The sequence below is a fragment of the Contarinia nasturtii genome, unplaced genomic scaffold (assembly GCF_009176525.2).
Source record: "Contarinia nasturtii isolate CC-2019 unplaced genomic scaffold, AAFC_CNas_1.1 Cnas_scaffold_2426, whole genome shotgun sequence".
NCBI lineage: Eukaryota > Metazoa > Arthropoda > Insecta > Diptera > Cecidomyiidae > Contarinia > Contarinia nasturtii.
In genome coordinates, this window is record NW_022199747.1 from 90,413 (window position 1) to 113,007 (window position 22,595).

A 22,595-nucleotide genomic window follows, 5' to 3' on the forward strand; every position below is an offset into this window, starting at 1 on the left:
TTTTTTTGCAAACGGTAATACATATAGCGAGTTTCTGCCGTGCGCTGTGATTAACAATACTTGTATGGAATGTTCGGTTCTTTACCAACATCAAACCAAGCAAATATTTTTGAAAATTATTTACCTGTTCGCGAACCATTTCGTCCCAACCGTTTCCCCCTTGCCAAACTAGACCCTATGTGCAGAGAATTTTTGAAGTGAAATATTCATATTATATTTATTATTTTTTCTTACCACTTGATGTGACATTATGGGGAGATTGCAAACGAAGCATATTGACGTCATTTGCCTGTGAATGTTATTAGATCATATTTATTTATAAAATTATAAAAATTAATTTTAAGCATGAAAAATTGAAAATATTTCGTGTATAAAATAGTATAAATAAGTAACTAATTTGAGTATTGAATGAAACGAAAAATACTTATAAAAAGGATGAATATATTTTTAAAATGTCGATTGAAAATCAAGTTTTTCAATGCTCTTGGATTTTTGTTGCTGGAACATTTAATTCAGAATGGAATTAGATTTTGCATGCAGATATTTAGATAACTTGATAAGTACACAAATCGTATTAGAATTAAAACCGTATACCGGAGAATGAAAACACAAAAAAACATTCAGTATCAAATTTCATTGATTAAAAAACTTTCTTTGATTTCGTAAAACTTTCTTTGATTCATGAATTTATTTGAAATCAGATTTTTTCCAAGTTAAAGAATTAAAGCAACATCCAATTTCTCCTGAAGATCTAAGACATAAATTCCTCGCATAATCCAGTATAATAAATACGGTATAAAGCAGTTAATTGTTTGACATGAGAAAAAGGATAAAAAATAGTTTCTTATGTGTTTATAAGTACGATGTGAATGTATTTGTTCATTTGCAAATACACCATTGTCATACAATAACACATTAACCCTCCTAGGTATAGTAACGGTCTATTAGACCGAAAACTTAGAAAAAATATCATAATATCGGAACGCGTCGACCGATTGCCATCAATTTTTTGCCTTTATGCGAGAATAATGAATAAATATTGAAAATAAAATTTAAAATCCTGCCACTGATCTGTAAAAAAAAATATCCCAGAACGACGATAATCCTAACTTGATCGTATAGTTACGGTCTATTAGACCGTCCATACAAAATACAGGGAAAAACATACAAAAACTTAAATTTTTGTATTTTTCTTTTTTTAAAACACTGAAAGAAGTTTGAATGTTAAAAAAAGGAAGGATTTTAAGAAAATTATCAATTTGAATCATCAAAATAATATTCATAGTAGCGTTTTTTTCGTTGAAAAAAAAAATACTTCGTTGAAAAAAATACTTTCTCATGTAAACAAGTATTGAAATACTGAATGGAAATTGGCAAAACTTCCGATCGATTTTTCTCGCGTTTCCGATGAGACTTCTCAACTTCTAGATCACTTTGTACCAGGTTTGAGTCCACCTAGTCCACAGGATTCGATTCTGGCAACAACATCTATTACTGTAGGAATCACCGATCGATTTTTCTAATTCTCTTCAAAATATCACCTAAAATTAAGTGAAGAGGATGCAGGGATGAGAATTATCAACTTCCAGAACACATTGGACCAAGTCGGATATTCCTATTCCATAGGATACACTTCCAGATCAATTCATCTCACATGATATTGATTTTTTCAGCTCTTACTGCGACAATGAGATTTCTTAATCTGGAAGTGCATCCTGTGGAATAGTTAGATCCGACCTGGTCCAATGTGTTCGGGAAGTTCAAAATTCTCATCCCTACATCATCTCTTCTTCATTTCAAGTGATATTCTACAGTAAATAGCTTTTATAAGCGAGAATAAGAAAAATCGATCGGTGATTCGTACAGTAATAGATGTTGTAGCTAGAAGGGAATCTTGTGGATTAGGTGGACCCAAACCTGGTCCAAAGTGTTCTAGAAGTCGAGCACACCGGGGATAACATGGCTGGAATTTTTTTTTTTTTTTTTTTTGATTTTCCCATCGGAAACGCGAGAAAAATCGATCGGAAGTTTTTCCATTTAAATTCAGTATTTCAATACTTGTTTACATGAGAAAGTATTTTTTTTAACAAAATATTTTTTTTCAACAAAAAAAAAACGTTTTCATGTAAATGATTACGATGATTCAAATTGATAATTTTCTTAAGATCTTTCCTATTTTTAACTTTTAACCTTCTTTCAGTGTTTTCAAAAAAGAAAAATACAAAAATTTGAAAAAAAGTGTGACTTTGTTTTGTCTTTTTTATGGTTTTCCTGTATTTTGTATGGACGGTCTAATAGACCGTTACTATCCTATATTGTTTTTATTTCGAACTATACCTAGGAGGGTTAAGTCATCTGCATTCAGCTGTATTGGCTATTGACGTTCGGAAAACTCAGACCTATATATAGATGCAATATGCAGTTTTTCTGACTGCATACACAATTGGAATGGCACCACATGAGTTATAATCTTAAAACTTATGAGATCAAAAAATATATTCATTTCAAAATTATTTCGATAAGATGAAGCCCTGACATGTGGAATTGTTCAAATTATTATTCTCTGCGAGCATGAGAGAAAAATGATGATAGAATAATCGGCATATGCACAAAACACTCAGAAAATAAATCAACTAATTTGGAAACTAATGTGGAAACTATGGAAAAAGCAATGATTATTTACAAAATATACAATGGTTTTTTTTAATGAAGAGAGAACATCTATTTAACTTTAACATTATCAATGGAATTGACATCGAAATCAGATTATCACGTAACACAAAACAAGACATGCATATCACCATTGGATTACCAACGAAAAAAATGATTGATTATACCCAGGGGGGTCGCCCAATTCTGAGGGCGGGGGTCAAAATAATATAAAAATGAACGCTTGCCCTCCGAACTGGGTTATTCAGGGTGGCCAAAACTATGTGCCAATGGAAACTACATTGGTATGCGCAACTTTCATGGGAAAAAACATGTATGCCCATTTGAGTCATAAGGGGTGAATATCCCATTGTGAAGTTACAATGAAATGGGGAAATTTCACTTTTGGACCCTAATTGAAGGTACAAGCTAGAAAGAGTAAATTGTAGGTCAAGAGAGATTGACAATGTATGGAGCCGAATATGTAATTAATTTTAAGGTTAAATGGGGTATGGACCCAATTTTGGGGTATTTTTCGAAATTTTCGTAAATTTTGTAGGGGGATCCCTCTTTGGGGTAATGGGAGGGGATGGGCAATGGCCTGAATGAAATGTGCGGATAAAATTACTTATAGTTGGCAATAAATGACTTTACATCATTTTACCCTAATTGGAGGGGCTCTGAATTGTTGGGAGACTTGGGATGAAAGAACTCGAGACGAATATCATTTCTAGGGTATTTTGGTATGCTGATTGCGAATTTCGAATTTTCTAGTGAAAAAAAATCAATGGGTTATGAAAGACCTTCCTGAAGGGGGGAGGAACTTGGAGGGCAGAGGTCCAAAAAAATTTCTCTCATTATTCTGAACAACTTTGTAGTACATAGCCCAGCTCAATCGGTGAGTGACACCATGGAAGCAATACTTGTAAGCGTTTTTTCTTAAAATTTTCTTCTGTTTCATATATTTCTGGTGATGCACTATGCAATTTTATACACTGGACAAAAAGTAATTTCGTAAAAAATTGATTGTTTTTAAGCTCTTGCTTTAACTGAGCGAAAACTATGAGTGTGCTCTATAAAAATCTTCAAAGATATCTAATATATCGCTGCTTTAAAGATGAAAATTCTTAGGTTGAAGACTGGTCAAACATCCTATTTAAAAATTTGAAATAATCGTCGCAAAATAAAGGGGCGAAACAAAAGCGACTATAAGATAAATAAGGAACGTAAATGTATTTTACATTTTTATAAGGCTGTACTCAAAATATGATCCAAAATTTGGGTTTTACGTGATTTTAGTTTAACAGATTGAATATATATAATATAAATGGAAGAGGTTAAGTGGACCTTGTATCTTGTATAAAATATCTTTTGAAAAATGGGTTACGGTCTCTGTGTCAAAAATTCCTTCAAAATTCACTTTTTTCAGGTTTGTGGACAGAAATTCCAGAATTTCCTCAGTGGAAGAGAAAGTACCCTCAAAATGACAGAACTTCATCGACTAATATGCTTTATATTCCAATATGTATTCAAAATTTATTAAAAAAAGGCTCAATAGTTTTTCGCCAATCCAATATTTTTTATTATTAACCATTATGCGTACAAACGCAGTCCATTGGAACGGAAAAATACAAGATTTTATTCATTTCAGGCGGTCCATGGTTTTCGTTTTTTATTTTATAACTTACAGTACGTTTTTTTATATAGAGTCATCGATTTTTTAGACAAAAACACACTAGTTTTGCAAAATTATTTTATATAGGGGAGAGTCACGTAGGTTGAGACGGCACGTAGGTTGAGACAGTCAGATATTTTCACATATGGCAACTGGCAGCACTGTCGTTTATACTGTCAAGTTGTGGTATTTTTAGTAGCTTACTTTTCATGGCAGGAAGACTCATTAACTCGCGTTCCTTGTGTTTGAGTCAGAGCTCGTCCAAACATCTTTGTAAAAAATCATTTCGAGAATTTTTCATACGTGTAAAAAGTGTAATTTTTGCAACAACAGAAAAAGATGAATATAACATTTACACTACAGTTTTTGCTCTATTTTAATATTCCAAAAGAATTTCGAGCATATCCCACATAGTAAATAAAATATAATATCATGTAAAAATGGTAGCGATTCACGTAGGTTGAGACACTTTGAATCACGTAGGTTGAGACACTATGCGACGCAATGTTTTTTGCAGAAAACTTATGGAATGTTCTAGAAATTTCAAGAAATTTCGCATGGAATGTTCTAGAAACTCATGGAATATTCATGCTGCTACAGGCATTTTCCCAGTCAATCAAAATGCCTTCTCTGATTCAGATTTTGTTCAGGTCGACCAAAGTGATCAACGTCAAATGACTTCTTCTTTTGAGCGGTCCTTGACAGAAGACGATCAACGGCGAATTTGTGTTGTGACTGGCCAAACAGGAGTGGGTGCACACGAAGAAGTGTCGAATTCAGAGCCATCAACATCGACCACAATACCAAAAAAAAAATCGCGTTCGAAAAGTATGGCTTCAGTTTTGTCAGAAATTGGACCCGTTCGGCCAGCTACGCCGCAGAAAAAATCCGCTCGCGGGCGTAAGCCATTAACGAGCAGAGTTCTCACATCACCAGAATCAGTTGCCCACCTCAAAGATAAACGGCAGGAGAGTGATGCTACGAAGAACAAAGAAAACGCAAAGAAGCGAAAGTGTTCACCGCAAAAAGAGTCATCCAAAAAGCGAACATACTTCACACGGGCCGCCGCTTCAAAGAAAAAATCATCGTCGTGAGATGAAGATGTCGATTTCTGCTTGATCTGCATGCAGGATTTGCCAGCCAAATTGACCAGCCACAACTCCATCGAGTGCAACAAGTGCCAACGACCATTCCACTTGAAGTGTGTCAACATGACACGAAGTTATTTCATGTGCCAAAATGTTTCATGTGCCAAAACTCAGATGCCGATGTTAGTCCTGAGGCGGAACAATGATTTTTTTAAATATTGTTTCATTCTTTTTCCATGTCTAAGGCCTTTGTTACAAATAAATCAACAATAAACACTTAAAATTATTATTAACAGTTATTATTATTAAAATTAGTTTAATGTACATAATCCACGGATAAATAAATAAATAAAATCTGGCGTTTACACTTCATTTTTTTTTCAACCCATTCTGAATTCCATACACTGTCTCAACCTACCCGACAAATTTCTTGGGGGCCAAAAATCATGTGTTCGGAAATTTAGTCATAGCTTTTTTGTTTTCGAAAAAATTCCATTAATTTCTTCGGCAAAGTTGTAGCCCGGAACAGTACCTTTCCAACGGTATATAACTTTCCGTTATATATATTTTGAGTAAAAAGATTTGGCCGAAAAACAAAACCCGTCTCAACCTACGTGACTCTCCCCTACATTTTATTTAGTATCTAAGCTACGGCGCACACAATCAATATTTAATCAATTTTCCTGTCTTTTCGATCACACGGGCACATCTATTGATGGTTGAAAACCTTTCCACTGGCGTTGAATGAATGAACTGAGCGGTGTGTTTTACCACGAAGCCTTGCCTTAATAGTAACATATGTCCCATAAACATTGAGAGTAAATTGAAGCGTACGCTATTTAAATGCCAAAGAAGCATTTTGAAAATGTCTCTCAGTGGTAGTTAGCTTTATTCATAGGCAATCCGAAAACACATTTACAGTACACCGAAGGGACCATTGTCTTCGATTTTTCTCAGTATGCGTCGAACCTTCAAAATCAGGCTTTGACAGACCGATTTTTCCATTTCTATCAACTTTCTCTCAATCCATCCAACCAATTGTTGCACGTTTCAAGTATTTTGGACTATAATCGCCTATAATATACATCCAAAAACAGAGGAGAAATAATTAATTTGGTGTCTATTTGTGAAGTTAAAAAGATGGTCCTTATTTCATGGAAATGCCATTTTTTAAGAAGTGAGCCATTATTGTGATTTTTTCTGCTTGCAAAGCACAATTTTGTCTTTAATCAGACAGTTCTCAATGAATTCTATCGATTTTAATAATATTTGGTTGATAATGGAGCATGTAATGGAGGTGTTACCTTACGTTACAGCACTTAATGTTCGAATAATGGCTCTAAGACACCTTTCAAAGAAGATCCTACCATACAAACACCCGTTTATCAGAGTTCGGTTTGTCGACGTCTCTAACCTTATATAATAGTGCTCTAACTAAATCAATGCAAAAGAAACTACTTGCACTTGATTCGTAGTTCGATTTGGCGATGAATGTTTCATTGTCCAAAATGCTATGAGGCGAAGTGAACAGCCAATTTTTGAAACCCTTCGGATTTTTTTCGTAATTATTTTGCTGATTACTAATGATCGTGTCTAAACCTATTGTTTTGGTTCAAATTTGGATGTGCTGTAATCATAAGAATCACCAAAAATGAATGCGAGACTGTGGCGGCAAGTCCATTTGTTTAATGTCATTTTCCTCTTTCCAGCGGTGCAGATATGACTTTTGTGTGTTGGATCGTTGTCTTCTAACAGAAGTCAATTCGAATTGCCGTTGCCATGGAACTTCTTGGCGGTGGGTAACAGTGTTGATGAATAAAGTTGATTCATCCTCACGGCGTTTGGAATGCCCGTGAATATGGTCAACTTTCCAAAACCAGCTTCACAGAAACAACCATAAACATGCACCTTTTTCGGATGCTTTACCGTTCGAACGATCCCTTTTTTTCGGTTCTAGACTAGGCATGGGTAGTGCTATTCACCAGCCAAAAGAATGACTCGTTAGAATATAACTTCGCTCCAATCTCTTGTTGAATTTTGGTTTGCCCAGTCAAAAGAAACCTGTCAAATTTGTTGTGCGTCGTAGCTTAGAGTGCCATCTAGCAATACCTTAAAATATTTCTAGGATATTTGAAATGTTTGTCTAAAAAATCGATGACTCTATATAAAAAACGGACTGTATGCTTCAATATTTTTATCTATTAAAAAAAAGCTCCAAGCAATAGAACGTACATTGTAGTTATAATATTTCTATTAAAATGAAGCAAAAGAAAATACTAGAAATAAACCAATGTAGAATAGAATATTCTCAAGAAAATATAGAAATACGTATTTTTGAGCGATTTTATATTCAATTTTCTCTCCTGCTTCTTAAAAAGCAAACCAAATTTACAAATTGTGCAATACTGCATACAATATTCCATTTAGGCTGTTTTTTAAAATAGTTTCTAAGCATCAACAAATGTTTTTTTTGGCAACTTTGCTGCAACGTTAAAAATTTTCATATTATCTAGTCTTAAGTAAATTATAGGAAAATACAAATCATTTGTCAAATTGGCTCCATCTATCCAGCCTGACAATTTTTTGCGATTGCCTTGAAAACTGCCTAGGGATTTAGTGACCAATTTGTGAAAACATTATTTCGGCCCTCGGAATAGACCTTCGGCCAAAAAGTTCTTTGCGAAATTTTGAATGAAAGCCAAATTCAATGAAATTTTGCAAAGCGAATACTCAGATGACATCGTTTATTTGGATCTATGTATTCGTATATCTTAGTGAAGGTCATGAAAAAACAAAATAGGTTTTTGAAAAATGTCATTTTTTTCAATTATTCAATCAAATTACAACTTTCGGCAAAAAATATTCGGAACTTACCAGTAAAGTGCACAAAGTGTCACAAAAAGTTATCAATTTCACGTATACAGATCGATGTAAAGTGCCGAAAAAATAAGATTGTGAAAATAGGGGGTGGCCAATCGGGATAATAAAGGCAGGGAAGTACCCTACCATGTCAAAATTTGGTCGAATCAAAAAATAATGTACTAAAAAGTTGTTCAGAATGACGAGAGAAATTTAGGACCCCTGCCCTCCAAGTTCTCCACCCTCAGGAAGTCGGTCATAACCCCTTCACCCATGATTTTTTTCACTCAAAACCTCTAAATTCGGAATCAGTATACCAAAATACCCTAGAAATGATATTCGTCTAGATCCCATTCACCCCAAGTTTCCCAACAATTCAGCAACTTCCACACACGGAATTTCGCACTCAAATGTATGGCCAACTATAACTAATTTTATCCGGACATTTCATTTAGGCCATTGTCCACCCCCTCCCATCACTCCCCCTACAAAATTCACGAAAATTTCGAAAAATACCCCGAAATTAGGTCCATGACCCTGTAGTGGCCTCCACCGACCACATACATATATTTATCTAATCACCTCCATTTAGGCCTATATCATAATTCACCTCAATATATTTATCATACATATGTTAACAGTGTAAGCTTAATCGTTACGTTGGCAGCGTCGCACGACTAATACGTTATCTCTTTGTTCGATATATACGCGCCGTGCTTCGCCACCAACGTTGAGTTCATTACAGACATTCGCTAAGTTAACACCTATGTATCAATCGTTCGATCTATTATTCAATAAATATCATCAATATATTTTAAAGTGTTTGTCTATGGACTCCACCGTAGTGGATTTTTCCTATATTTAATATTATTCCCCAAATCCCACTACAACCCATCTAACCCCAAAATTAATTACATATTCGGATTCCTCGTGAAAAATTACCTATAGGCTCCATACATTGTCAATCTCTCTTGACCTATGTTTCACTCCATCCTTAAAAATATCTCTCGTCATTCTGAACAACTTTTTAGTACATTATTTTTTGATCCGACCAAATTTTGGCATGGTGGGGTTCTTCCCTGCCCTTACTACCCCGATTGGGCACCTCCTATTTTCACAAACTTATTTATTCGGCACTTAAAATCGATCGGAAATTTAAAACTTTTATTAACACTTTGGGTAGTTTACGGGTGAAAATAAAATTAATAAATGTAAAGTGCAACGAAATGAATACAGTACTAAACAGGAAGTTAACTGAACTGACTGAGACTAAGTTGTCTACGAACAATGAACATTCATATTCGTTCGTGTTTGTTCGCGTTCGTCACGAATACGAACGAACACGAATGGGGGAAAACTTTCTACGAACAAATGCGAACGAACGCGTTGTCTTCCTTGGCGAATACGTACGAACGCGAATCGAAAAAATGTTTCTACGAACGAACAATTTTTATATGAACGCGTTCGTAGACATCTCAGTCTGACTCTTTGGTGAGTCATTTCATATTTGATGGCGAAGTCAATTGTTGTTTTTTTCAACACCTGTTTTGCCGATGTTTTGCCATGATTCATTTTTTAAGGCTGTACAATCCGGTGAACTCGCGAATTTTCAGAGACTTCCATGTGGTTCACGCTTGTTTATGCTATAATAAAAATTGGTCAAAGGGTATCGTTAGGGATGATATCTACACAATTATAGATGTAATAAATATATGTATGTATAACATTAAAACTCTTCAATGCTCTTTTCCTCATGCATTCCAAAAGTAATTTATGATGAAAACCTGTGATTCTTAGGTGTAGTATTGAAGGCAGTGATACACTGCTTAATAGGGTGGATCGATTTTAAATTTTTAAGAATTTCTGAACAGTTATTATACATTTCCGAAATCAGATTCAGACTCCTCGTGAAAACCTAGTCCAGATAACATCGTTTTTTATATTACTTGGAAACGTTATGTAGCCAAATATGGAGGCATTCCTCATCAATTGACAGTTCTACCACAAATATATATATTATATATATATATAAAAATGGACCTCATGATTAAAAGTGTTATGCAAAAATACAGTGAATCTAATTTTTTTGATAGACAAAATAACAAGCAAAGTAAGCAGAGAAACTCTCCACTAACATAGGATTCATATACGAATGGCGTGTGAGTGGAGTGTGTCATGCAAAATTTTGTCTACCAAAAATATTAGATTCACTGTATTATTAATCAATCGATTTAAGACAAAGCCAGTGTTAAATTATATCAATTGACTTGACCTTTATGAATGTTTTTATGCCATTTTTCACATTATACGCCTATAACTGGTCACCAAAATCTAAAAATATATTTGAACCACCAACAACACGACAAAACCACACACAAACTTAGTGTGTAAGGCGAAAGTATTGCAATGGGTCAAAATTTACAAAACCTAAAAAACATGTTTTCTGGACGTTTCCGGGGTCAGAGAATCTGAATCAGGCCGTTTTGAGCAAGGTTGTTGTTGTTCTGTTCTACGTGTTCTAGGGGAGAGACGAAAGGTGGCGAAAGTGTTTTTCATTTTCAAAATTATTCATAGAGATATGAAGTCAATATTATGTAATAATAATAATAGCTGCACCGAACGTCCCTTCGCCTTGGAGGTGTTTTCAAAATATTTTAAATAAATATGTAAAGTACAATATAAATACATCTTAAATCAAGCAATTCTGATAGATATAAATAATAGTTTTTGATATATACATTCTTCATCTATTCTGTTTTATTGATGATGAAAGACACTTGTGCCATCTTCCGTCTTTCCTCCAGCGTAATTATTTGTAGAAACAGCAGTCTATGCTCATATTTTGGAAGTCTATAGCCATCCCAGTTCATTCTCCTTAGGGCATAAAGTAAAAATTGTTTTTGTATTGACTCTATTTTTTTGCACATATTGTCGTAGTGTGGATTCCATATTTCCGATCCATATTCGATGATTGGTAATACAAATGTAAAATAAAGGCGTTTTATGGTCCATGGATCGACGAAATCCTTGCCGTAGAACTTTAACCAAGCCAGTCTTGATTTGGCTTTAGCTTGACATGCTCAATGTGTGATTTGAAATTCATTTGCACATCAAGCAACACTCCCAAGTCCCTTATTATAAAGACTCTTTCAATTTGAATGCCGTCTATCTTGTATTTTTCTATTCTTAGTTTGACTGTTGATTAATACTAAATATTTAAAAAGAGATTATAGAAATTTTAAGCAGTTGGAAAATTAATTTATGAAATTTATATTATTTACATGAAAGGAAAGAAACAATAATAATTATCATCACATTTTGGTATAACAATTGTTAAATGATGTAATATAATTTATTGGTTCATATTTGTGTAATTAATTCCTCTAATTGGTAAATCCCTGGCATCATGTGCTGATTCATAATATGTTAAACTGTTTGAAACATTAGTTGACTTTAAATCTCCGTGAATAATTTTGAAAATAAAAAACACTTGCGTCATCTTGCGTCTCTCCTCAAGAGTTTTCATTTGCAGAAATAGAAGTCTGTGTTCGTATTACTTTTCCGCACACACCTAGTGTGTAAGGTAAAGTATTGGAATCGGTCGAAAAATTAACACCCATAAAAAATGTGTTTTCTGGGTGTTTTCGGGGTCAAGGAACACGAATCTAGCGTTTTTGCGATGTCCGAATGTATGTGCGTACCCTGTATCCTGTACCCTGTACGCTGTACCCTGTACGCAAAAATTTGTCAACTTTCAAACAAGAAAAGTAATTCAAAATTTGATTTCACAGGATGATTGGGGGTGCCGAGGAATAGAAACCATTAGATTTTGAGCGACTTTGGTTGATAGAGTGAAGTGTCATGTCTGGTGTGATGCCCATGGGCATAAATGGAAAAAATTCAATTTTTCCTCCAAAATTGATATTTAATGTATTCTTGAACACTCAAAAATATGTATTGAGGGGTTTTTGGGTACGAGAAAACCGAATATGACGTAAGTTTTGCGATACAAATATATTTTGACACACTTTTCATACAAAAAATTCAAAAAAATTCAATTTATGTATGAATGCCATGCCTGTATGATATCGTAATGAGCTGAAACTTTCCACAGGTTTTTTTATCACCCAAAAATAACATTCCGAGATATTGAAGACATTTCAACGCATATTGGGGGTACCTCCCGAACAAAATTTTGGATTTTTCGCGCAAAAACGAAATTTTGTGTGGAAGGTGCCACTAAGTTGTGTCTTCAAACTTTCAGAATGTTGGCTTTTTGTGAAAAAAATAACATCTGCAAATTTTCACAAGATTACGATTTCATACAAGCATTGAAAAGTATATCAAAAATTATTTTTATCGCAAAGCTTATGTCAGATTCAGTTTTCTCATGAATTCAACTTTACGGTAAAAGATACGTAATAAATGCATGTTGTGGATCACAGTGCGGAAAAGTTCATCTTACGGATGTAAGACATTTTATTTTATTTAGCAGTCTAAAATCGTCAGTGCACACAATAAAAATTGCTTTTGTATTGACTCAATTCTTTTGCACATATTAATAATAATAATATTAATAATAATAACTGCACCGAACAGCGCTCCTTCGCCTTGGTGGTTTATTGAAAATAATTAATATATTATTATTTATTATTGTTGTAGTATGGATTCCAAATGTCTGCTTCATACTCAATAATCGGTAATATAAATGTAAAGTAAAGGCGTTTAAATGTCCATGTATAAAAAGTATTTGAGACCATTTTTGATTAAAAATTTTCTAGATTGACGAATTTATAATATATCTTTCCCGCTGTAAAAAAATACGTAGTGGGTTTTTTAGCACGAGAAAACCAAATATGATCTTAGTTTTGCGATAATTCATGTTTTGATACACTTTTCATAAAAAATCACAAAGATCTGAAAAATAACCAAAAATGTGGGTTTTGTATGGGAGCCATGCCTTTATGGAATTTCAATGACGTGAAACTTTGAACAGACTAATTAATTCTCAACGAAATAACATTCTGAAGGTTTGAAGAAATTTCATAAAAAGTGGGTTTCTTGCGGAAAAGGTGAAGACCTTTTTTTTTGCTTTTCAAGTTCGTAAAGAATAGAAAAACCGGCATAACTACACTTTAGTGAACTTTCTTCAAATGGCTCTATTTTTTATATGATATGCATACGTAGTAGCATATTCCATAGCAACATGAATTTTAGAATGATTGAGAGTTGAAAAGTACCTTGAGTGCCTGGCCATTTTTCGACCCTTATATGTTGTCAAATCACTGCGAAACCAGTTCCATTCGATTCCTCGTTGAAAATTAGGTAGAAATGTGGTATTTGCATTGTTGATCGGATGGTCTATCCATGAAATATGGTACAGTTTCCGAACCAATCCGGATCCTTCGCTAAAAATTGCAACAAATAGCACATTTGTATGAACAAGGTTAACTCATGTGGAAAACTTTGGAAAATCTGTAACTGCCAAAGTGTTTGTATGGTCCTGGGGTGCAGCTGGCGTCACGCTTGATCGACCTTCTTTTAGTTTTGGTATGGGTTTTCCCGATTTTTTGAGGAAAAAAAGTCCGAATTTTCCGGATTCTTCGATCTGGATGGTATTTAACCTGAAAAAAATTTCTTAACAAGGACTATTTCGACGTAATTTTTGACGAGGAATCGCTTTAACGCCATAAAAATGAGATCCGATGGCGTCTAGACCTTAACAACTAACGATTCAGAGGGTCATCAGAGGGTCATACCATGGAATATGAAAATGTACCGGGCCGAACGGAGGTTCATCTGGGGTCAAAGTCGTAGTACAAAAGTTGTTTGTATTGAGGTCCTCTATAATAAAAAACATGTTCATGGTACATTTCATGAAAATGGATCAAATGACCCACCCTATATGAACAGTCTGTTTCAAAATACCGTCACCAATGTCGACACCATTTGACATCAAAATTTTGACAGTAAAAATATGTGTTATTGTTGTTGTCGTTTCATTGCTGTGATTTTCTTGCCAAACCAAATAATCTCAACAAATTTGAAGAAATGTCAATGCATATTAAAGGTACTTCCCATACAAAATTTTCTTTTTTGAGCGAAAAATCCAAAATGTTGTTCGGGAGGTACCCCCAATACGCATTGAAATTTCTTCAATCTGTTGTGATAAAAATAACCTTTGCAAATCTTCAGCTCATTACGATATCATACAGACATGGATTTCATACATAAATTGAATTTTTTTGAAATTTTTGTATGAAAAGTGTGTCGAAAATTTTTTGTATCGCGAAACTAACGTCATATTCGGATTTCTCGTACCAAAAAACCCCTTATACTTATTTTTGAGTATTTAAGAATACATTAAATATCACTTTTGGGAGAAAAATTTAATTTTTCCAATGGATGCTCACACCAGACATGACACTTCACTCTATCAACCAAAGTCGCTCAAAATCTTATGGTTTCTATTCCTCGGCACCTCCAATCATCCTGTGAAGTCAAATTTTGAATTACTTTTCTTGTTTGAAAGTTATCGTCCCATATGAAACCTCAACGCTATGCGCGTCAAATCGACGTTATTCGACGCTATTCCATGTGTATATAGAATTGTACATTATGTTTTACAGTGCTGTGCAAGCATGCGGCCTTATAAACAGTAACACACGAACTCCGTTTATGTGCGCGCGTTGCCTGTTATGTTTTGTGTATTGAATTGCGACTCAATCACAGTAGACGGCGCAGGCACTGTAAAACATAATGTACAATTTCATATATACACATAGAATAGCGTCGGATAACTTCGATTTGACGCGCATAGCGTTAAAGTTTCATATGGGGTGTTAACAAATTTTTGCGTACAGCGTACAGGGTACAGGATACAGGATACGCACATACATTCGAACATCGAAAAAACGCTAGATTCGTGTTCCTTGACCCCGAAAACACCCAGAAAACACATTTTTTATGGGTGTTAATTTTTCGACCGATTCCAATACTTTACCTTACACACTAGGTGCGTGCGGAAAAGTAATACGAACACAGACTTCTATTTCTGCAAATGAAAACTCTTGGGGAGAGACGCAAGATGACGCAAGTGTCTTTTATTTTCAAAATTATTCACGGAGATTTAAAGTCAACTAATGTTTCAAACAGTTCAAAATATTATGAATCAGCACATGATACCAGGGATTTAATAAGGAATTAATTACACAAATATTGGGTCAATCCTCCTGTGAAGTCAGATTTTGAATTACTTTTTCTTTGAAAGTTATCGTGTTAAAAAAAATTGCGTACAGCGTACAGGGTACCACGCACATTAGAGTGGTTCGATTTTGACTTTTTTTTTGATAATCAAAAAAAGTACCTCTTGAGGATGGTCATAGGAACACGAATATGGCGACGAATTAGGAAAAAAATGAATTTTTACACCGCGCCAGGCTTAAGCGATATACATGTTTTTTCAAATTTTGATGAAATTTGACTATTTTTAAAATTCAAAAAAAATGTTTTTCTCCGTTGTAAAAATCATGTACTGGGGGTTTTTTTGGCACGAGGAATCGCCGCCAAATCAGCCTCCAAATCAACTGTTTAGAGCCCATACGCTTTGATTTGGAAACATTTCTTTTAGTCATTCAAAATATGACGAGTTGAAAACATGTCTGAATACCGACCCATTTTTCGACCTTCAAATAATTTCAGATAACTGTAAAACCACTTCCATCGGATTTCTGGTTGAAAATTAAGTCGAAATGTCTTATTTTTACATTATTTTGTATTTCATGATATTCTATCGATTTTAGCATAAAATATATGATTTAAAACCAATTAATAATGTCACTTTTGGTTCTTCATAAAATGATCCATTTTATATTGCGAGTTGAAAACATACATTCACCTCGGCCAGTATAGCAATGCGCAAATCAGGCCAGAACGCTTTCCAACAGCATTGATATTGTTTATATTGTCAAAATTGATCGAATTCAGTCATTGAAATAGGTTAAGAAGTGAATTATAGCTATACGATGCGTTGAAATGGGTGTATATCAAAGTGTAATCACATTAGTTTTGCTCTGCAAGTATTCTAACTTCAAATGAGATTAAATTGTGGAGTAGGGTGTATGAATTTTTCTCGATTTGGCTCTACAGCCCAGAGTAGTTGTATAAGCATGAGCTGATTCCAAAACAGCCACTTTTTGATGGGTTTATATGTCATATAGGGTGGCTACTTGAACAAGAATCAAGACAACTATTTCAAAAAAATCGAAAAAAAATGTGATTTTTAGTAATAACAATTTTGGTTTATTTTTCACATTTCTACGCTCAAATTCATCGATTAAGACCATTTTAGTCTTTATAAACTATCAAATAGCCAAATTATAAAAATTTACTAATCCAGGTAAAATCTTCAAAAATCTGTAAAAACCAGAAAATTTAAAGAATTTCAATAGTCAACGAATTCGAATTTTTAGTAACGACCATAGCAACGGCTATCATAGCTTGATAGGGCTGTGTCCAAAGATTACTGAGCCATGCTGATTACTGAGCTGGGGTCTGCACGTCTAAGTTTTTTTTATTTAGATAATAATTTTTTTTACCTAGATAATATATTTGGAGAAATTTCTAAAGATTTGCAACGTTTTGTGATGAGTTGAATTCTAAAAGAGTGTTTTCCGATAGTGTTTCACACGGAATCGAACCTGAGACTTTCAGTGTCATGCACCGTAAGCGTAACCACTGAACCAATGCAATGCTTAAAATTTTGAGACACCAAATGGATAACTTGAAACTCATGGAATTCATAATTTGTATATACGCAATTAGATGAACTAATACAAATGAGAAACAAAACGTGTTTTTGTGCATAACTTTTCTTATCACGGGGGACGGCAGTCCCCCAAGTGACGCAATACCCACATACATATGAAATATGTATATTTTGCGTCACTCTATATATACGTTAAAGAAATGAAAATCGATACCGCTGACTTTTGGAAAGGGGTTTTTGCATATTTTAGTAGTGTCCGGGCACCAAATTAAGAATCCGCAAAAAAAATTAAAAAATTTCAAAATTTGGCCGCCAGGTGGCCTTTTTAAAAAATCGGTGAAAATTCATTTTTCTCGATTTTTGACCACTGAAATGATTTTTTCGAAATTTTTTTTGGTCATATTCGGAATCTAGGGACCGCGTAGATAATGTTAAAAAAAAATATCATCACGATCGGTTGAAAAGTGGCCGAGATATGGCCAGTTGGCCAAAAATGGCCAAAAACCTCAAATTGGCTGTTTGAGGTGTTTGTATGTCTGTCCGTAGTTTCTTTTAAATTGTGTGAAATTATTTTTTTTCGAAAGTAGACTGAAAACTGAGCAAACTAATTTCTCAGTTTCAAAAAATTTGTTGCGTAAGTGGTTTTGGTCTGGGGTCGAATATTTTTGGGAGGCCGTTTTTGAGTTTTTCATCGATCGGACATTTTTCTGGCCATCTGTAAGGTACCACAATGATTTATACGTCGTTGGAAAGGTAAAAGACTCACCTTTCCGGATCCGAAGTTAGAATGGAAAAATTTTCAAAAATGTCCGCCAGGTGGCGTGTTATGTGGCATTTTCGGCGAAAAATGACCATGACTTTTTTCACGTGATCCAAATTTAAAAAAAAATGCGTCTATGAAAAAAATCAAAAAACTAGGCGTTTGTTAGGGACCAAATATGTGATGATTTGGCCTATGTGTCATATCTGGGAAAATTCGTTTTTTTAAAAAAAATACTCCGAAGTTGAAATTTTTTTTTTCGGTAAATTTTCAATTTTTGGCCATTTTTGATCACAGATATACGGGGTGTTCTTTAACAGAATCACGTCATTCTTAGCTTATTGGAAAGTCATTAAGGTCATCTTGATGAAGCAACAAAGAAAGTTTGAAAAAAAATTCAGCGAGAAAGGTTATATCAGAATGACTAGACCTCAAAAAATGGAGAAAAATCGATGAAAATCGAAGTTAATCGTCATTTATCTTGAAAAAATGTATGTCTTGCTTTGATTTTTTCCTCATAGATCGAAAGCGCACTCAAGTTAGTAAGTTTTAATTATACAGCTGTCACGTCTGCATGTTTTTTTTCTTCGCTCTCTATTTGGATACTTTAATTTTGCTTAATTTTAATCGAAATCACATTTAAAAAAAACAGGAAAAATTATTGAAAGAATTATTATTGAATTGTGTACAAGAAAAACATCAAGTTTAAGTGATTTGAAGTAAATTAAAGAAAAGAAGAGGAAGAAAACAAACGAAAAAGTGTCTCATCATTGTTGTTAGTGTAATTGACGGTACAATATGAGTAAATTGCATTGCTGTGTTGAAAATGGTTGTGACGGATTACGCTATTCTGGTCTGCATTTGAACTGCATGATTTGTGAAAAAAAGATATATGTGGCATGCATGAGAATGTGGGATGATGTTGTGAGGAGTTTCTTGATAAAATTTGGACTTCTACAATTGACAGATCCAGCTAAAAATGCATTTTCATATAATAGCGACAAACGTGTTGAAGATGAATTCAAAAAACTCTTCAGTGCTGAATCGCCTTTCGCAGTTACATGTTTTACATGCTGGTCTCGGAAGCAATTTGACAACGAAAAAAAAACAAACATCGAACAAATCGTGACCAATAAATTTGAAGATCTGAAAAAACAATTGCTTGCTGATTTCAACAAATGTCAACCAGAGCCTAAAACATATGTAGACACAAAAAACAAAAAATTGGTCGATTCAATGTGTCAGACTGAGGGTCGTCGCGCAATGAAAAATAAAAAAAAGAAGATAAGAAAACAGCAACAACAAGAACAAAATCAACAGCAAAGTGACGGAAAAGGGAGCAATGCAGGTACAAGTGCTGATATTGGTGCAAATGATATAAAAAGAGATGCAAGTACCTACAAATCTTCCAAAAAACAACAGCAACAACATCAACAAAGGCAACAACAACAAAAACAGCAGCAACAAAGAAATCGGCAGCAAAATCGTCAGGAACCGAGAAATGATCATGCACACACACACACACAGTTATACATTCAGCCGTTCATTTCAAAGAAAAAATTGGGTAACTGACCGTCGACGAAGCCATTGGAATGACGATTTCAATAACCAACGTCATTTTATGGATGTTTTGCCGAGAGCTAGTCCGCATTTTGATGATTGTGATTGCCGCTCTTGTTTTATTGAATTCGAGAATGGTTTTAAGGATTTTCAACGTGTTCGGAGGGGACTTCGGCCGCCAGCTCAACGCTGGCAATCCAGAAACCACTATTAGATGCCACAACAAACTCAGCTGTTAATTTTTCATCGATGGAAATGGAGAGTGGTCACTCAGGTAATTTAAATAATTACTGTATATGTTCTCCAAAGGGAGAAATGAGTACTACACACAATTTTAATGATGAAAAATATTCAAAACAGCTGGTTATCCATTCACAAAATGTAAATGGATTAAAAACAAAAATTCCGGAGTTTGTGGCGGAAATTCTAGTGCACCATTCGCAAATTTACATGCTGCGAGAGACTCATCTGAATGACGCCATCAATTCGAATGATTTGTTTCCGCAGATGTACGATGTATATCGTTGTGATCGGTCACCAAACACTGAGAGGGACCAAGTTCATCGCAAGGAGAATGGAGGAGGAGTTTTGATCGCTGTTAACAACAAGCTGAAGTCGGTTTGCATTGGGACGGGTGACCTGTTCGGTGCGGAACAGATTTGGGTAAAGTATCTGGACTAAAACGAAATATCATTTTGGTAGAATTATATATTCGGCCAGACTCAACACTCAAGGTATATGAAAACAACATGAATGCATTGAGAGAAATTACATCGAAGTTAAGTATAAATGATGTTTTAGTAGTTTCCGGTGATTTTAATTTGCCCAAATTGATTTGGTTTGTTGACGATAATGAGGACCCGGACATAGCAATTGCTATCAATGCGGCCAGTGAAAAAGAGAAGATAGTGCTGGATACTTGCTACGATCTTGGTCTTTTTCAGATAAACAAATGCTACAACCAAAATGGTCGTATGCTTGATTTAATCTGGACAAATGATGTGGAGCTGTATCAATGCACAATGAGTGACTTTCATTTATTGAATTTTGAGAAGCACCACAATGCAATCGAAATCAAATATAATGAGCCAGTCATCAAAACAGTTGAGACTAAGCAAACATATAGAGATTACATAAATGCTGACTATAAACAAATAAATGAGTCACTTCTAGATGTAAACTGGATTAAGAAATTCGATACAAATTCATTAGAAATAAAACTAAACAATTTCTATACAATTGTAAAGTCAACAATCGAAAATCATGTCCAGTTAAAAACAAAAATCATCAGGAAGCAACCGAAATGGTTTAATAGGCCACTAATCGAGTTGAAAAACAAAGTCAGCAAAGCTCATCAAATTAAAAATAAGGTCAACACAATTGAATCAGTAGAAAATTTTAAACAATTAAGAAGAGAATATAAACGCAGTGCACGGTCAGCACTCAATGATTACAGAATTGAGATGGAGAATCTGATAGACAATGATCCAAAGAAATTTTTCAGACATGTGAATTACAAAAAAGGGAAAAGTGATGATCTGCCTCATGAAATGTCTTATCTGGATATGAGGGCAGAAGACCAGTCTACGATCGCTGGTTTCTTTGCAAAGCATTTTGCTTCAGCCTACAGCTCTTTGAAGGGAAATCTACAATTGGATAGCTCGGAGTTTGAAAATATTAGCAACATTTGTGCTGAAATATCACCGATTGAAATAACTGAGGAGCTTGTTGGACAACAAATTGACATGCTTCCGGATGATCTAGTCAGTGGTCCCGATGAAATGACAAATAAATTTATCAAGCATTGTTTGGTTTCATTGCGGGGGCCAATCACAACATTGTTAAGAGAATCTCTTGAAACATACACTGTACCACAGATTTGGAGAACGTCTTTTGTCAGACCGGTTTACAAAAACGGTGACAGAAACAACGTTCAAAATTACCGTGGTGTCGCTCTTCAGTGTATAGTGTCAAAAATTCTAGATTCGATCGTCACGAACCATCTCAATCAATATCTAAAGAACATAGTACACGAAAGTCAGCATGGGTTCATCAAAAATAGGTCAACGATAACGAACTTGGCAGAATTTACATCGAATACGATAATCAACATGGGAAAGGGACATCAAACAGACACCATATATTTGGACATTGCAAAGGCTTTTGATTCTGTGAATATAAAATTACTAATTCAAAAGCTAAACATCATGGGATTGAATACACAGCTGTTAAAATGGATCGAATCGTATTTGTCTGGACGCAGACAAATAGTCAAGATAGCAGATACCAAATCTGACCCAATTGAAGTAACTTCTGGTACTGGTCAAGGTTATCCCATTGGCGCAACTTTGTTCATTATGTTTGTGATAGATCTACCTTTCGTCGTGACCAAATCTTGCATCCTTTCATTCGCTGATGATACCAAGATTTCAAAATGTATAAAATCAGAAGATGACTGCATTCATCTTCAAGAGGATTTGGATCGTGTGGCAAATTACTATGAACGCAATTTATTAAAGTTGAACGTTAACAAAACAAAAATAATATCATATCATCGTGGATCACTGAAATATGAATATAATTACAACATAGATGGCGTGCAAATTGAAAGAGTAGAGGTAATAAAGGACTTGGGAGTATTGCTTGATGTGAAGATGAATTTCAAATCACACATCGAGCATGTTGTTGCAAAGGCAAAATCAAGATTGGCTTGGTTAAAATTCAATAGCAGGGATTTTGTCGACCCATGGACTTTAAAACGCCTTTACTTTACATTTATATTACCGATTATTGAGTATGGATCTGAAATATGGAATCCACACTACGACAATATGTGCAAAAGAATAGAGTCAATACAAAAACAATTTTTAATATATGCTCTGAGGAGAATGGCCTGGAACGATTTTAGACTGCCAAAATACGAACACAGGCTACTATTTCTGCAAATGATTACTCTTGAGGAGAGACGCAAGATGGCGCAAGTGTCTTTTATTTTCAAAATTATTCACGGAGATTTAAAGTCAACTTATGTTTCAAACAGTATGAAATATTACGATCCAGCACATGATACCAGAGCAACACCACTATTTGATCTACCAATTAGGAGAACTGATTACACAAAATATGAGCCAATAAATTATATGATTACAACATTCAACGAATTTTATACCAAAAAATTGCAAAACAGTGATAAAAATTTAATTGATTTAGAAGTAAATTTATCAACAGTAAAACTGA

The 22,595-nt window shown here is 34.5% G+C and overlaps 1 protein-coding gene across 9 annotated transcripts in view; it reads right to left on the reverse strand.

Annotated features, from left to right (window-relative positions):
- The window catches only part of LOC116348425, a 77,679-nt gene that overhangs the window by 50,540 nt on the left and 4,544 nt on the right, over positions 1 to 22,595 (reverse strand). For 5 of the 9 annotated variants that reach the window (XM_031779423.1, XM_031779422.1, XM_031779421.1 and 2 more), the window contains 2 exons: positions 235 to 289; positions 125 to 175 (listed from right to left, as the gene is read on the reverse strand). In XM_031779423.1, coding sequence (XP_031635283.1) covers positions 125 to 175; positions 235 to 285 — 102 coding nt within the window. In that variant the 5' untranslated portion in view covers positions 286 to 289. Of the gene's footprint in view, positions 1 to 124; positions 176 to 234; positions 290 to 9,813; positions 9,915 to 13,511; positions 14,312 to 22,595 lie in introns of those variants that run through there. The other 4 variants (XM_031779419.1, XM_031779426.1, XM_031779418.1 and 1 more) reach the window with 2 other exon arrangements.